Below are 17,481 nucleotides of genomic sequence, written 5' to 3'. Positions count from 1 at the left end.
TCCTCCACACCATTCCTTTAAAATGTGGACCTGCAGAGTCAGAAGTAGCTAAAGTTGTCCAAAAAAATGTTAATATGTGCAGTAATTCTCTTTGAAATGTGGATGAAGTTTAAAGTATAATGAAATTGAAATACTCAAGCAGAGTATAGGTACTTCAAAATTGTACATAACTATAGCACTTGAGTAAATGTACTTATGTTACTTTCCACCAGTAGTGAAAATACATACTGGATAAAATTTCAGTCCAAGGTAATTGGTGGTAACCCTATCCTTAACTTCTTTATATGTGACCGGTAATATATAAATCTAATGTATATGAATAAAGAAGGTGAACAAGTGAGCAGATGTTAAAAACCTTTATATTCTCATCTGTTTCCAGATTTTTGGCCCTGTCCAGCAGATCATGAAGTTCAAAACTATCGAGGAAGTGATAGAAAGAGCCAACAACACAGATTACGGTTTGGCTGCGGCTGTATTCACCAACGACATCAACAAAGCCATGACCGTATCCACAGCCATGCAGGCTGGCACTGTCTGGTAAGCTTAATCTGCTGTGTTTCTTCAGCTGCAATCAGTAATATTTTTCATGTGGGAAGTATCAACCATCTCAGACTCTGGCATCCAGAAACTGTAAACTGGCAATGTGCCACTTCACTATCATTACACAAGCCACAAAGAAATGTTTTCCTTCCCTTTTTTTCACTTCTTTCCCTCAGCTCAGACATTTGAGATATAAAAATACCAAAAGCAACGTGCCAGCGCAAGACAACAACGCAGAATGTAAATTGTAAATGTAAACTGACACCCTAATTTTATAATTTGTATAAATGAAATGGTCGTAAAATGTTACTTCTTGAGTCCACCTAAACTTGTTTTGTTTCTTTCGTAATTACCTGCAGATGGCTATGAGCAGGGGTAGAATTATAGCTAACATACAGTGTTTGCCAAGAAATTTTCAGCACTTGTCATACAATCCTCTGCTCGCTGAGGAAACATTTCTCTACCTTGTCCTTCACTCTTGATGCCGCCCAATCACCATCCCACTTCTCTTCCTCTGTTGAGGGTTTTGTTCGGTACTTAAAGAAGGACCAAACCTCTTTTCATACCAACTTTTTTTTCCTCAAAAAAGTACCGTCTATTCCAAACATTATCCCCTCACAGCTGATAACAACCACAGTGACCACTTCTTATATTATAAAGACATTTGGCACTGACCGCAGATAACTAGAAGTTGTCTCCTGATTTTACAGATATGACTTTTGCACTCTCTTTTGATGATAACTTCAGGAAGTCAGTGGTCATAACTTCCCATAACACAGCAACATACCGTTTTCACACTTCGTTTTCCATTAACAGATTACATATAACATGTTAATTATTGAGCTTTGTTACCTTTGGACAGAGCTCCTGTTTGCTGTTTGCCCCTGCTCTCAGCCTTTGTGCTATGCTGACTGGCTGCTGGCAGTAGTGTCATATTTATTAGGCCTAAGAGAAAGACAAGGAAGAGAATAAGCATATTTTCAAAATAATGCTGAATTCCTTTAATCCATCAATGAGAAAAAAATGTTGACTGTCAATTTTTCAATACAAAGCAACAGATTAACTCCCTGTGTCTCTTGAACAGCCACATTTACTCAGTTTGAATCTTTGTTGCTCTGTGTTTGGGTTTGCAGCAGACAATGAGATGCTGAGTGACTGTTTGAGCGTCCAATCAGGACACCCTGTTATGGCTCAAAAATAGCTCCATGTCACCCTGGCTGTCAGCTGGGCTTCCTTCCTGCATCATAGCAACCTCGAAATAGGACGTCAAGTCAACCAAACAATAAACTAATGCACAAAGGACTTGAACGCCAGTCTCCTGGGTGAAAGTCCTGTGCTTTACCCAGTCAGCCACCACAACTTTCTGTCAGAATGGACTTTGAAACTTTGTAAAGTACATCACCTGACTTTCTGGCATAAAGTCCTGAAGGCTAGTTCTTCCATGCGTGATCAAAGATGGCTCGATTTAAGACTTTTGGCTCTTAGGAACACCACAAACTTAAAAGAAAAATGAGACAGGAATATAATTTACATATACATATTGGCTTCATAAATGACATAAATGTCTTTTTTATATTTAAAAATTGGGCATCAAGTTAGTCTTTGGAGGGGAATTGGACATCGCAGTGTGGACGTCTGATCGCAACCATTTCACAACCAAACAAATAAACTGTCAATAAAATGTTGTTGTATACAAAAAAAAAAAAAAAAAATCATCAATCATTAGCTTTTTTTCTTTTCCTAATTTGTAAGAGAGGGTCTTACTGGCCAATTACTAGACGTGGAAACATTACCATCTCGCCGTCTGCCTCATTACCGCATTGCAATCTTTGGCGTCCATCAGGGACCATTTTTGGCCAGGGACACGACGTCACCGTCTGAGCAATGTTTGCTGGGTTACTGTCAGGAAATGCTTTGAAATAAAGTGGCCATTGTTCTATACACCACTGAATCCTTCTCCTCCTCAGGATCTTCTCAGTCAGTTTCAGTTTCTCAGACTGAAAATTCTTTGTCTTCAGGCTGCTCCTTTCCCCAACTCCCACAGTACCAAAGTTTTCCCTTCCACCCTTCCTCATCTTCATTCTTCTTAGCATCCATTCACTCCTTTCTTCCCAGGCTGCTGCAGCTAGTAAAGTCACAAATACACAACCTGACAACTTTCAGCTGTGTTTACTAAACAATAATGGAATTAGGTTGATAAATCCGGAGGGTTTCAAGAATAGCAGTGATGATGACGACAGTAAATCAGCCTTACTAAATGCAGCTTTAATACTTTGGGACAGAATTATGCCCCATTTTACAAAAGCAAACCACAGGAGTCAAAAGCACAAGAGTGATCAATGTTTTGTATATTTCTCAGGATAAACTGCTTCAATGCTCTGAGCACACAGTGTCCATTTGGAGGATATAAAATGTCTGGGAATGGACGTGAATTGTGAGTATGACTTGACTGCCTGCCCACTGAATATACACAAATTAACCACAATATTACTAATACTGACTTCATGTTTTGAAAGCCTACTTTCTAAAATTGCTTAACATCCCATAAATCTTAATCTAAGAGGATACTGCAATATTTCTGCCTCCAGCAATGTATACACTATATTTCAGTTTATTTTGTTTAAACAAAATGAGCTGCATTTTTGTTGTTTCCTGTTTTATATTTTCAGGGGAGAGTGCGGCTTGAAGGAGTACTCAGAAGTGAAGACCATCACAATGAAGATGGTCAGCAAGAACTCTTAAGGCAGCAACACTTTTTTGGGAGGAGGTAGCGTCTTCCTCATCACTGACCCGCCTCTTGTTGGTCCGTCCACGGTGGCAAACCACATTAACCATCAAAACTAGTTATCTCCAGGGTAACTACAGGCTGTGACCACTCGCTGCCCTCCCAGTTTCTCCATCAACTCTGCATTGCTCGCCACGGACAGTCAGCCAATCCCTGTCCAGCTATCTCCACCCAGCTTGAGTTTGTGGACTGTCTCCAGTCTAACCGACAACCACTGAACTACCCCCATAATGTATACCTCCTCCACTAACTACACTAAAGCACTCACAGAGACGATGGGGGAGGCTGCTCTGACTGCAAACCCCAATAACAACCCCCTCCCAGCCACTACACCCCGATCCTCAAACCCCCACCCGATGCTGGATGCTCAGAGACTCAGTCGCCGCTCTTGCAATCAACCCTTTACTAGCAACTTTACATGTGTTGGGAGGCAGTTTTTCTTTGTACTGTGCGGTATGATCGTCAAAAAACCTCATGTGTCATTGTCTTGGTAGAATTTATGCAAGCATGTCAGCTCATTCAAGACCACTGATGTTGGCCGCCTCAGATATGAATGGATGAAATGTTAATTCAGAATTAAAATGGATTTCTAATTGTCTTTGTTTATATTTTAGCTTGTATGACTTTAACACTGTATGTCAAACCTTTGACTGATGTAAACGTGAAGATTTTAACCTCTTAAAAAGCATTTTACTCTCACCTGCTAAAAGAGGAGTAGATGTATTTTAAACATTATGTAACTGATTTTCATTGTTGTCCATCTATGTTTATGTTTATACAATCATATGCTATAAAATTATAAAATGACCATAGTTTTTTTCAGTAAAATCTTTTTTTTTTCTTTACTGGAAAACTCTTTTTCCCTGAGTGTTCACTACATTATTAGGACTCAGTGTCCACAGTCACGTCCCAGCCTCCTTTGCTGCTCAGTAGTTCACACAGTTTACAGTTTTTGATTCAGGATTGAGATCTTTGTGGACACATTTTATGTTCAACAAATGGGAGATAGTCTGGTCAGTATTATTTGTATAGTCCTATATCATTCATTACTCCATTTTCTGTAACCGTTTTTCCTGTTAGGGGTCGCAGGGGGGCTGGAGCCTATAATAATTGACATTAGGCAAGAGGCGGGGGTCACAATGTCAACATTCACACTTATGGGCAATTTAAAGTTACCAATTAACCTAGCCTGCATGTCTTTGGATTGTGGGTGGAAGCCAGAGTACCCGGAGAAAACCCACATTGACAAACAAACTCCGCACAGAGGGGCTCCCCTGTCCTGGGGTACAGGAACCCTCTTGCAGGAACCCAATGCTAACCACTGCGCCACCGTGCTGCCAGTCCCGCATATCACAAAATTATCATCAAGACGCTTTGCAATTTGTAGGCATATGACACCCTTTGTCTCTTTATTCTCACTTCAAATGAGGAAAAATTCCCCCAAGAAAACCCTTTAACGGAGGAAAAAATGGTAGAAACCATTAGGAAGAGGAGCTGAGGAAGGATCCTTCTCCTAGGACAGACACTTTTGTCTGTGCAGAATAACCACAAGAGTAAAATGACAGTAAAGACAGTCCACATAACAATTCTACATAGAATGTAAACATATATGAATAAAATGGTAAAAAACAGACCTGGGTCAAACACATTTATTATTTAATTCGTCCTACTTGAAAATACTAGTTGATGCATCTTATTTGGAAATAAACAGGGCTGAAGAGAGGACTTAATTGAAATGTTAACACTGAACACATGTATTTTAATTGCTGTAGAAGTACTGAAATACATATGTAATTAGCTACATCGTTATAAATTCTCAGACAACCTATCGTGCAGGTTAACTAATGACACGAAGGTAGTATGCGGTAGTAGGACAACAGCAGGACAAGCATAGATGACAATAATAAAATAAATGATGGCTGAATTCCATTTAGCTTCTTCAGGTCCAGGGTCCTGGTGTTATCAGTTTTACTAGTAACTCATATGCTTGTTTTACTGTGAAATGCTACAGTAGATACAATTACAAACTACCGAGAGGTTGATAAAAAAAGAAATGACGAGGAAATTGAAATTGAAAAAATAAACATATTTAGAGGATCTACAACAAATAAATTCAGATCTAAACATGCAGCAGATCAGATACTTTCACAAACATGCCTGCTTTTGTGTCTACATCAGATAGACAGCTCATCAAAATGACTGACATTATGTGGAGGGTTATGACCAACAGAAGGGAGGAGGGCAGGATGAGCAACTTCCAAGGCCACACATTGCTTAATGACAACTTCTGACATTTACAAGCATGACGTAAAACCTGGTTACATAACTGCACCAGTGTCTCAATTTAGACTATGTCATAGCCACCGAGTAAAGTCAACAACTACTGTAAAATGAAAGAGTGGGGGAACAGGTACAATGAACATTGTTAGAAGGTGTAGAGACACAGATTTACTGTCTCCTTAAAATGCAGTTTGAAATTGAAATTGAAAGGCCAAACAAACCAACATTACAACATTACAGGATAAGCACAGGGGTTGCTTAAAACATTACAGAGAAATTCTGATATTTTTGAACCTTTACCCTATTTTCCCATGTTTTTGTGTGTAAGTGAATAATGGAGAAAACAATTTTTCTAACAGTAGTCCAGTATTGTGAAAGAGAGACCACTGTGGGCATGGTGGCAAAAAAAACCTGCACTGCGGTCTATGGTCAATTGCGCACCCTCAATTTACGTCTGTTAAAAGTGCTTTTTTGCCGCTGACAGGCTCAGATTGCTATTAGACGTGTCTGACAACATTACAGAAGAGGCCCTACAGAGTGTTTGTTATTGTGACCAAGTGTTGCTCAAAGACAATCTCGCTCTGAAATCTTGCCAGGGATGACTTGTTACAGGAAAAACAATGGTGGAAATGTTGGTGAGAGTTGGAGAGAGGAGTACTGGGAAGATTTTGTTGTACTGGAGCTCAGAATGCATAGCTTTATGTTATCTAAAAGATTTTTCCTGTCATGGCTGAATATGTAGCTGATCTTGACAATGTTAAAAAGTCTGCAAGACTTCTCATTGAGCAAGAAAGGTAAAGAAAAACGTTTGGTTTCTTAGTAGGGTCTTTTCTGTAATATTCACTTTTGAATTGACATAAATTAACAGTGCAGTTTTGTCGCTACAGCAGTAAGGGCTCGCTCCATACTGGACCACTTTCAAAATGTGTCCATTAGAGACTTAGACACAGAAATATGGGAAAATAGTGTCCAGGTTGAAAAATTATGAAATTTCCCTTTAATGATGGCTCTGTTCTGTTGAATTGCTCCAGTAAGCCACTACAGTGTGACAGTGAGCCAGCATACACATCACCAGGATTTTGAAACTGCAGCTAAAAGGAATTAAGCCATCATTCATTTTATTATTTACACCTGTGCTTTCCCTACTGTGTCAAAATGCCAGCTGTGGAAAAAGTCCTATGGAGAAAAACAGTTTGCTTTTTTTAATCTGCTGATTGCTCTGATTAATTTGCTGCATGTGCTGATTTCATGTGTAGAAATGTAAGCATGGTTTCTGCTGTTGAAATTAAACTAAAGAGACAACAAACTGTTAAAGACAGAGGAAATTACATCAGTTTAAAGTGATATCACTTTTCTACAGTATATTGTATAAACGATTATGATTAGGGGCTCCTCCACATGCATGTTAGCTTATATTGACACACACACACACACACACACACACACACACACACACACACACACAGTTACATTAATCGACTGCCCTCTCTGACATATTAAGAGAGAGAAGTGTGGACATGTGCCCATTGAGAGGGGCTAAAACAACAGAAACATGAGTCAGCCTGGTGTTGGTGTTCTTGTTGGAGATGAACAGATATGAAGACACTGCACTGGAGCCTGTCTTTAGCAATCAGCTTTTAAATTATCAGGGTACATTTTCCCACAATTCCCTTCCCAGTTGGTATCTGCATTCTTTCCACAGAGATGAAAAAGTGATCTCCTTATTGCAGCACTCTGTTAACACAACAGGGAATGTCAGCGCAGACTATGAACACACACTCTCAAGTTTAAAGTGCAGCCATGAACCTTAATGTGTCTTGTAGCAAGAGAACTAATGAAATAAGGCGGCACTGGGTCCCACACCAGAAAGGCCACAATAAAACTAACTGTCCTATAGTTTTATATCTATTTTAGGTGCCCCATGCTGCTTTGACTCTTCAGCTCCTTTGGGTATTTCACTGCTGTAAAATCGCTCTTTTCATAAAACTAGGCTGTCTATGCTGTAGAAGGATGCAAATACTTTTGAAATTGGTGTTTCATGACCAGAGAAAACTGAGGAACAGCTTCATGGCATTAGCTTTTGTTCATAAGGAGGAAAACCTACAACTACCAGAATGCACTTCCCCACACAGGATCAAAGCTAAAAGCCCCCGCTAGTGGGTGATGTAATGTGAGCTGCCAGTCTGAAAACAATATGGCAGTGGATTTTAACAAATCATCTCTTGATCTTAATTGCCTTGTTTCACCATTTGTTTGGAATTTGGTCTGAATTTGAAAGAGAAAGAGAGAGAGATAGCTCTTTCTCGCTCTCAATCCACTTCAATAATCTTTGTGTCCTTAGGCGCCTGTGGCTCAAAAGTTAGGGTGGTCCGTCTAGCCTGGTTCCAGACGATAGACCCCGCCCACTCCACTGAGTAGGCTTGCATCTCTGGTCTGGCATACTGCAATGAATTTGCGATTTATCTCGTCCAAACGATGGACGGAACAATGAACGCCGGGGGTGGGGGCGGGTCTAGCAATTAGCCAATCAGCGCCACGCTAATGGCAACTGCTGCAGATCCTACAGACCACATTAACGATGCTATCGAGGTATTTTGCCACTACTCGCGTTAATGGAGGACCAAATTAAGGAAGTTGCTAAACTGGATTTAACGGCGATGCAGCTGGGCGTGCACGACGACGGAGACATTTTAAACGGGCAATGCTCGCTTGTTTTTGGCACCCCCGAGGCATGGATGCTAATGATGTCAGGTTCTGGGTGAGTCGTTGATCTCTACTGATTGGTTAGGGAAAAATCAAATTCCCTCCCCCTTGTAAATCGCCTTCAATGGAGGCGATGTCAGACTGAAGGTTCTGAGAGCTTCAGTCTGACACTCAGGCTACAGTCTGTCAGCATGTGGAAGTTTCCATGGGCAATATACTGAACCCCAAGTTGCTCCCAATGGCTGTTCCATTTGTGTGTGACTGTCTGTGAATGGTTTCTGAGTAGCAGGTGGCACCAGGTATGGCGCCAACAAACACACTTCACCTGGGAGAGCAGTGTTTACATCCCATAAGATTCTAAAGCAAAACCCTGTTCTTTTTTCCTTAACCTAACCATGTGCTTTTGTTGCCTAAACCCAACCATGTGTGTTTGTTGTTGAAGGGGGAAAAAAAGCCAATTTGTGGTGTTGTACCAACGTAATGCATTTATTTTGAAAGAGACTGTATGCAAACATTAAATTTCCTGTGAAAATGGAAGTGTATCTTGAAAGAAGACAATGCATGTAACAGGCAGAGCTAGACATGGTGTCCAAGAACGTCAGCAACCAACGCACCCAGGGTACCTTTCACGTCTTTCACGTCTGGACGTGGAAAGTCCATGACCAAACGTCAAAATGTAACCAGGTTGGAGTAAGAATTTGTTGAAAAATTACTATACTAGCACAGTCCATTTACTATTTACGAATAATCTTTGTGTCACACAAAATGGGGAAGGACAATCTGTAGATCGAGCAACAGCCCCATAGCAGGGAGCTCTATGTGCTATGTATCCCTTAAATCTTTGTTTTTACTAGTGCAGTGCAGGACAATGTGGCATGGAGGTCTGTAGCTGATGCACAGAGGTGTTTATGCTTATTGTGTTGTTCAATGCAATATTCTCTGAAACGCCAGGTAAAAAAAAATCAACAAATGTTACTGAAAGAGCGATACTCGAAAAGTAGGCTGCCTGAACACTGACCATGTGATATCACCAAGTATTATATTTGTGTACTATTACAACTGTCCTTACCCCAAAGTCAAAATTATGTTATACTGCACTCTTTTCCCGGGTTGGCCACTCTTTCCATGAGGCCGTCTGTTAGCCTGTGCTATCGCTCATGTTCTTCAATACCCAAAGTCTCGTCTGACTGCAGCCAGACGAGACTGGGTTATTTCTTTTCAATAATTTAGGGCCATTTGACTGAGTCGTTATTAGAGATCATTAGAGATGTCTGTACAGGGGAACCTGCCAGTCTTCCCTGTTGAGCTGAAAAGCATAGAATGTGCAGTGGGAACCTTGTGACAGCAACTGAGAGGTGCATGACCAAGCAGCACAGCAACTTTCAGAGCCTTTGTGCTTGATGGAAAATGGGTGATTACATGATTTCCTGATGCTTGGGGCACTGCAGAAAGATAAACCATGCATTAATCTCCAGTAAGTGACAGCTTTCTTCAGAAGCCCTGAGAGGCAAGTGAGAAAAAAACTGTTTTCTCTCTTGTGTTTATGACTGAAGAACAGCTGAAGCAAAGGTTTGACCAATATGACTGTTTTTTCCACTTGTTTTCAGAGATGAAAAGAAAAGTAATAAGTAAAAATGATCTTGGCAAAACTTTTTTCCCCCATCTGTTTCACAGATGAAAAAAAAATCAAGGAATTTATAAAGATTATCCCGGGGGAACTTTTCACCTGTTCTTAAATCACAAACACAGGAGAGAGCTCAGTTTAGATCAGATAAATGAATTGCACAATTTTTTCTCATTTGCCTCTCATGGCTTCCGTAGATCTTAACTTTTTTCCACAATCTATTATAAACATATCATAGAGACTGCAACATTACACATTAGAAATAATTGAAATTTAAAAACTGATTATCAGAACATATAATTTAACCTTACTGGATTAATGTTTCAGTACTGAATTGAAAAGTGCTGTCAAACTCTTCTTTAAATCTACATTCTAAAAGGGCAAAAAAAATCAGTCCAATCAAGTCCACATCTTCTTAGTGAGAACCCTTTTAGAAAGCCTTATTTTCTGAGTGTGTACAAGCATAACCCCGCAGTTGAGGACATCAGCTTGGAAACAGACCACACACTGACAGGGACATTCACCCTTTGTCCAGATGCACCCTTATCCTTCAAAAGCTGTGTTTATAGCTTTAGATAATGTTCTAGTTATATGGCATTGTTATTCTTATTATCTGTTCTTTCATTATATTTTCTCATATGAGTTAACTGACCAGCAAACAGACATGTCCCCTCTGTGTTTGTTGGATCATGTGTGATGTTGTCTGGTCCTCTTCATTTGTCACTAAAAGGGCATTTGCTCTTTAGTTTGTGTTTGTTTTCTGAGACATTTTACAGACATGTATTGTGCTGTAGCACCGTGTGTGTGTGTGTGTGTGTGTGTGTGTGTGTGTGTGTGTGTGTGTGTGTGTGTGTGTGCTTGCAGGAGAGGTCTGACTCTTTTCACTGAAATGTTGTGCAAGCGTCTCTTTACATGCTTCTCATTCCAGTGTAGTGTGAGTCAGGAAGCTCTGGGTGAACAGATCTGGAGAGCAGAGACTCCTCCACACAGTGATGCTGTGACAGCTAATATCTGCATTGGAGCTGACATTACAGGAAATAAAAAATGTCTAAATCAGTAGATCTACAGCCCCTTTTTAGTGCGAACCAGGGTAGTCCTCATTCTGTGGTTAAGTATATTACAAGTTTGGCAAAAGCTAAACAAGACAATAAGTGCCAAATAAGTGCAACTTCCATAGCTTCAGTCTTTTTAGCCACACTAACAACAAGACTCTATGGATGACAATGCTGGTCTGATGGTCAATCAGTCAGTCCTGCACTTTGGTCCAGACTGAAATATCGCAATAATTTTGTACAGTGCCCCCCAGAGGACGTCGTCTCCAGACTTTCAGAACTTTTACTTTAACATTACCAAGGTTCATATTTGTGGTTTTTACTTAAATATTTAGACAACTATTAGGGGCCATACACATGCCCAGCACATTCTCACTCCGACCTCATCACATACTGATGTTTGGTTTCCACGTCTACATATGATGCGCAAGGTACTCTTGGTGTGTTGGTTGTCGACATTCTGGGACACCGTGTCAAGTTCTTCCTCTTACATGCATTGTCTTCTTTCAAGGTACACTTTGGTTTTCATAGGAAATTTAACATTTACATACAGTCTCGTTCAAACTAAACACACTATGTTGGTACAAGGCAACAAAAGCAAGTGGCTAGGTTTAGGCAAGAAGAACAGGGTCTGGCTATGGAATCTTGCGGTGCGCGAACACCACTCTCTCAGGTAAAAGTCGTGGTTTGTTGGACCCATCCACCACTTTCCCCCAATAACACCAAATGCTATTTATCTATGACGGCAACTGGCAGCGTATCATGCCAACATTAAAGGATGCCTTTTATTGTTGGTTTCTGGCACTGCAGGTCACTGCCCAAGTGCCGACTTCAACAACTTCAGAGTGAGATAGGGCTTACATGCCACATTTTTGGCGCCCTCAAATTCATTGTTTTTCATGTAGACATGCGGCAGACACACACATTCTGGAGCGCCCTGAGATAAACTGAGTTCATCATTTGGAACGCAGCAACAATCACAGTATGTCATTTGACGAGGACCAACCAATCACAGCTGACAGATACCTTTCCTTCTTCCATAAATATCAGTCTGTTTTAAATATAGAGGAGAAGTTGATCATCACTCAGGATTTCAGGTAAAACGGCTATGATACAGTGCTTGTTAAGGTTGCTTAGCAACCTCAGACATAACCTGCCACTGTGCTCTTGAAAGCTGGCACAGAAAAGGCACAAAAGTAACACCCAGCGCCCGATCTTGCAATTTCCAGGTGGTTAAAGACGCGGCATGTGTCTGGCCACTAAGACGAATTTTATTGAGATTTGGTACAGACAGTCATGATGCCAATTGTAACTTCTTCAGTGACCTCTCAACTTTTTACATAACTTCATTATTGGGTCAAAATCCTTATTGTTTGGAGCTTTATTAGCCAATCAGATCCACAGACGGGATGAACGCAGCTGATAAGATGTTGTCAAACAACTTGCTCGATTCAATGAGGAGTAATAACGATAATGGCGAGCACTATAGACAAGATAGATGCTGCTATCAAGGCTGTTCTAAATCACCGTATCTTCCTCCAAAACCCCCGCAGAACAGACATGTTGGCATGGCTACACATAAGTGTGGACTTAAAATGATGTTAGATTTAGGTGGATATGTTGGTCTCTTGTGATTGGTTTGGGAAAAACAAATACTCTTCACCCATGGAAGCCACTTAACGTGGACGCAGTGTCAGACTGAAGATGAAAGTGGAGCTTAAACTGACAATTGTCTTTCATATCTGGCAAATGCTTACATAATGTATGTTAGCATTGTCATTATAAGCATGATGACATATGAGCCTGTTAACATGCTGATGTTATCACGCACTACTGTGGCTAAGTTCAGCCTCACAGAGCAGACGTAGTCATGTGTTCACAATATTCCCTCTTTGTGTTTCCATGGACAGTGTTTCCTCACTGAAGCTCCAGTCGAGACGGATACGGAGGGATGTAGTGACAAAAATTTCCAAGGAGGAAATTTAGTGCTAATGAGACGGAAACTATTAGATTCAGCTGGATGTGAGAAAGTGTTTCTGCACAAAATGAGGACTGTGATTTTTTTTCCCTGACTAACAGCAGATTTATGGGAATGGGTTTCTCCATGGTTCATATGGAGAGGAGGAATGATTACAGCAGCCATTAACTCTCTCAGTGTACAAATGAGCATGAGAATATTGTATTAAGAAACCATTGTACATACAAAAAAATACCTTAAGTCAATGATTGTGTGATTGACTATCAAAGTAAGAATATCGATGTTCAAATAGAAAGACATTGTGTTTCTGAGGGATCATGTGTGAGACTGAACTTTTTTACACAGTGTTTTGTAATGAAACCCTTCAAATATAATTGTAGCAGACAGGGTCAGGGCCAAGTGTGGGTTTGGAAATGAGAGCCAGGTCTCCGACAAGAGGCACATGATGATAATCAACCTTCATATATTAGTGTCCTGCTTTGTTAGTAGGCAGAATCAAACCTACTGAACCTGAAGAAGGTTTGAGAAGCTGGTTCTGAGAATTGTTAAATTCATCCTGAACAGACAACATAAAGTTTTTTTGTTGTCTCATATCCTGTGTGTCAGCCACCAAAGGTCAAATTAATAATAATCATGAGCGGTACATACACTGCCAACCTTTTGAAAATAAAAGGATAGTGATGCCCTGTCACGTGTACATCTATGTGATTAATAGGTCACTAACACCTCCAGTTTAATTTATCACATAAAACACATTTTGCATTAAGAAGTGATATCCTTAAGGACTGGTCAAGCCGTTATGGGATACATAATGTATTGAATGATTTAAGCGGTGTCTTGGAATTACTCCAAGGTTAAGTGGTAATCCCATATCCATCAACACTTGAATCCCAATACAAATGACCTGGACTATGTATTTATTGGAAGGAGCACTTATGGAGCTTGATAAGTATCATTCACCAGCCATTACCCTATGCTCAGAAAGATGATCTATGAGAGCCATTTGCATGCTAATCTCTCCATCTGCTCAATAGCCTCAAAGGTTCAATTTTGCAGCACAGATTCTCAGACTCGACCACGGAGACATAACTTCCTTAAGAACAGAATTACTGAAGTGATCAATTGGTTTTCCATGGTGTGCCAAATTCATTCTGGGACTAATGAAATGACTCATTTGTACCTTAAGGACTTAAATGAGATGGTGACATTGCGGCTTTGAATGTCATCATAAAATTTGTGCTTGACATGTCTATGGCCACGCTTGAGTAGTGCTTCCTTCAACACAATGGGGGCAGAGAGGTAGAAGATGACGCCTATCAGACTGACCCAGAGGGAGGTTTCAATACTTCCCTACTAAAGGCGGAGACACCTAACTGTGTAGGCTTAGCTGGCTTAGGAAATAAAAGTGCAGCAGCAAAACAGCATATACATCATATTTTAAATCACCAGGAACTATTTCTGAAAGTTGGGAGGGGTGTCAATTTGTTCACAAAGAATATCCAAAAATAACTGCGAGACTACGTTCAGAGTGATGTCAGTGTAATGATCATAATGCTCACAGTCACTAATGATGTCGAAATAGTTTCCATCTGTCTATATGATCAACTGTGAGAAAGAAGAAGAAAGAAGGACGTCTGAATGTGATGTCAGCTACTCCTTTTTTCTTTCTCTTTCTCTAATGCTTTTGATTGCAGAACCCGTGGGTACATGGAAACAAGTACAATACTGACGTTTTGTTCCCAGGAAACGTGCAAAACATTGATAAGTAATGTGATGATACCATGACTTATTCCATTGCAATATCAGCACTGAAACCAATTTACCAGTTTATCTGTCTGCTACTCTGTGACAGTACCAGTGTATCCAGTCATTGTTAAAGATACACAATGCAGGATCTTTGATTACTGTTTGTAAACTCTCTTACCAGCCAATCCCTGGTCGCCACCTTTTCATAAAGCCCTGACCTCACCTGAGCACTGGCCACATTCATAAACATCCCAAACACAGACAGCAAGAACAAAATAAGAAAATACAGGCAGAAGTCTCTCAGGAGTCTCTGCAGAAAAATACACCATGACACACTTCTAGTGAGTCATAAGTGATGACTGAGGGGGGTTACTGCTGTATGAGTCTACATTCTTTCTAAGGAAAATCCTGCCTTTAAATGTAGTACCCCAAATAACTGTGCTGTAATTTGTTGGACGTGATCTAAAGCATTGCTTCCTCTCTCAATTTTCACTTCCAATTTCAATTTCAATATTCTTTATTGGCTTGAATAACAGGTGAATAATACTGCCACAGTGTCGAGAATCATACAATTCAATAATGGCATGAGACAAAAAAGTGTATATAGGCTACTGTATACAATTCATTAGAATGAACAAAATAGGTAGATATATAAAGGATATAAAATATATAAAAGTTGTTCTTTTGGTAGAAAAAAATAACACTCCTTTTGCGTTTGTATGCGTGTGTGTATGAATGCATGCGTGTGCTGTGCTGTGCTGTGCTGTGCGTGTGTGTATGTGTGTGTGTGTGTGTGTGTGTGTGTACGTCTTGGTCATTCGCTGTACATAGACTACCTCAGTTTGTGGCATGCGTATACATATCAGGCAACAAGATGTGCTCTTCAGCCTACTCCTAGGAGTATTTTTTAATTTTGAGTGGTCATTATACTCTTTGGAATATGAAATCACAGACCTTGCTAAAAATGAATGCTCCTTATTTCAGTAAATGTTTTACATTGTAGGTGGAAGTTCATCTCCATCCCTCACCTGTCAAACAGTGACCACATATTCAGTTTTCTTTTAGTTACCATGATTTTTTTGTATCGTCCTTTTTCAAGTGCCAGTGTGTGGTTACTGAGCCTGTTGTTTTCAAAGGTGTTACCGATGTATCAATGTAAAGTTTATTTCTATTACCAATGCAAGAAGAAAATTAAGTCCAAAGCTTCCAACGACACGTATAATGCACACACTTTTGTCAAGTACAGCAGCATCAGTCCTGGAATTTGACACAGTCAGGCTTAAACAACATCTGTTTATATATCCTGTTGTCTCACTCAGCGAATCTATTTTGTGAATACTTTCTCTTCCAGCTTCATTATTATGGGAACAACATGTGCTGCAATATTTCAAAACTGTATAAGAAAATATTTATGGATGTTTTCGACAAGCTCAGAAAAAGCAAACTGAGTAGAAATACATTTTTCTCTAAACCTAGAAAAATAATCAAAGTGTACAAACCCTACAGAAACTTCGAAATGTTTACAACAAATAAGTGTTGTTTACATGCCTGGATGTTGCAACAGGCAGCATGTGGGAGCTAAGCTCCAGTGGAGATTTTCTGTACGCAGAGCTATTTGTTTCTATTCATAATAAAGTGCTACTGGAGTGTATTATAAAACCAGGACTGGTTTTACAAATAGAATAACAGAAACCATTTGGAAGTTCAACTGATGCTGATTTGCACTATTTGCTCCACTTAAGTTGGTTCTGGGAAGGAGGGATGGTCGATGTGCTGCCAGTGGTTTTTACACAATTTTATTGCAGTCTGGTTTTTAGTTTCAGTTCAGTATCTGTTCCTCTTGTACTTGTTTTCATGACAGATTAATGACCAAACACATTTATCCTAAACTTTATGTCATAAACAATCTGCTAAATCATGTCTTTCTCCTAAATTCAGTTTGATATTTTTTCTGGTGTGGTGATGCACCCTCTGCTCAGTAAAGATAAAGAAAATGTTGAATTCTGTAAGATCTCTCAGCAGCAGCCTCTGTGTTAAATACAGCTCAATACAACAGCACAATAAAGTTATTTTTTCTTTTACATCCCCTCTCCCTCTGCAGACAGGACAGCAAAAGCTGTGAGCCATCAAAATTAAATAAGGGAAGTCCAGTTGGCTGCAGAGCAGACATCCATCAACATTATCTGCTTACCTTTGAAACCAGCAAAACAAAGCAGCAGTTTTCACACAGTATGTGCTTCATTAAAATGTCCTTTTAATGACATAAGTTTACAGCATTGAGACAAGGTATTTGCAGGAAGTCATTAAAATCTATGGTATCGAGCCTCTGCAGGGCCTGAAGAAAGTTAAAGTACATAATAACTGCAACAGCGCTCCCATTACTCCCTCCTCTCCACCACTACTGCTCTCTGCTGCTCTTTACACTGTGCATGCACTTAATCACAACTTGTTTGCACGGCATCTGAGGCCTTTTATGGTACAAGACTCAGATAAGAACATGCCCAAATTACAGTATATTCTGCCTGCAGGTCGCCAGAAACCAAACATTAGGCCTCTGCCAGAATATTACTGCTGGAAGGCTCCTAGCATTTCAGTTGATATTGCAGTTTCCAAACAAATTAGCATTTAATCAAATTACCAGGTCTGACAGAGACTTGGACAACCTGGGGCCATCTGGACAGTAATACGGGCTAGTGTATCTCCAATGCTATACAGGTGTACTTCCTCTGAGTCAATGGGTTACTTGGCTGAAAACATTTTATTACCTAATAAT

At 40.0% G+C, this 17,481-nt stretch overlaps 1 protein-coding gene across 1 annotated transcript in view; it reads left to right on the top strand.

The window, feature by feature from the left end:
* The window catches only part of aldh1a2 (aldehyde dehydrogenase 1 family, member A2), a 31,175-nt gene extending 24,417 nt beyond the window's left edge, over window positions 1-6,758 (top strand). Inside the window, exons 11-13 of the mRNA XM_049594596.1 lie at window positions 380-537; window positions 2,900-2,974; window positions 3,210-6,758. Of these exons, the coding sequence (XP_049450553.1) occupies window positions 380-537; window positions 2,900-2,974; window positions 3,210-3,282 (306 nt within the window). The 3' untranslated portion in view covers window positions 3,283-6,758. The remainder of the gene's footprint in view (window positions 1-379; window positions 538-2,899; window positions 2,975-3,209) is intronic.
* The last annotated feature ends 10,723 nt before the right edge of the window (window positions 6,759-17,481 follow it).

This window comes from Epinephelus fuscoguttatus, linkage group LG2 (genome assembly GCF_011397635.1).
Source record: "Epinephelus fuscoguttatus linkage group LG2, E.fuscoguttatus.final_Chr_v1".
Taxonomy (NCBI): domain Eukaryota; kingdom Metazoa; phylum Chordata; class Actinopteri; order Perciformes; family Serranidae; genus Epinephelus; species Epinephelus fuscoguttatus.
This window is presented reverse-complemented; position numbering and strand designations above follow the sequence as displayed.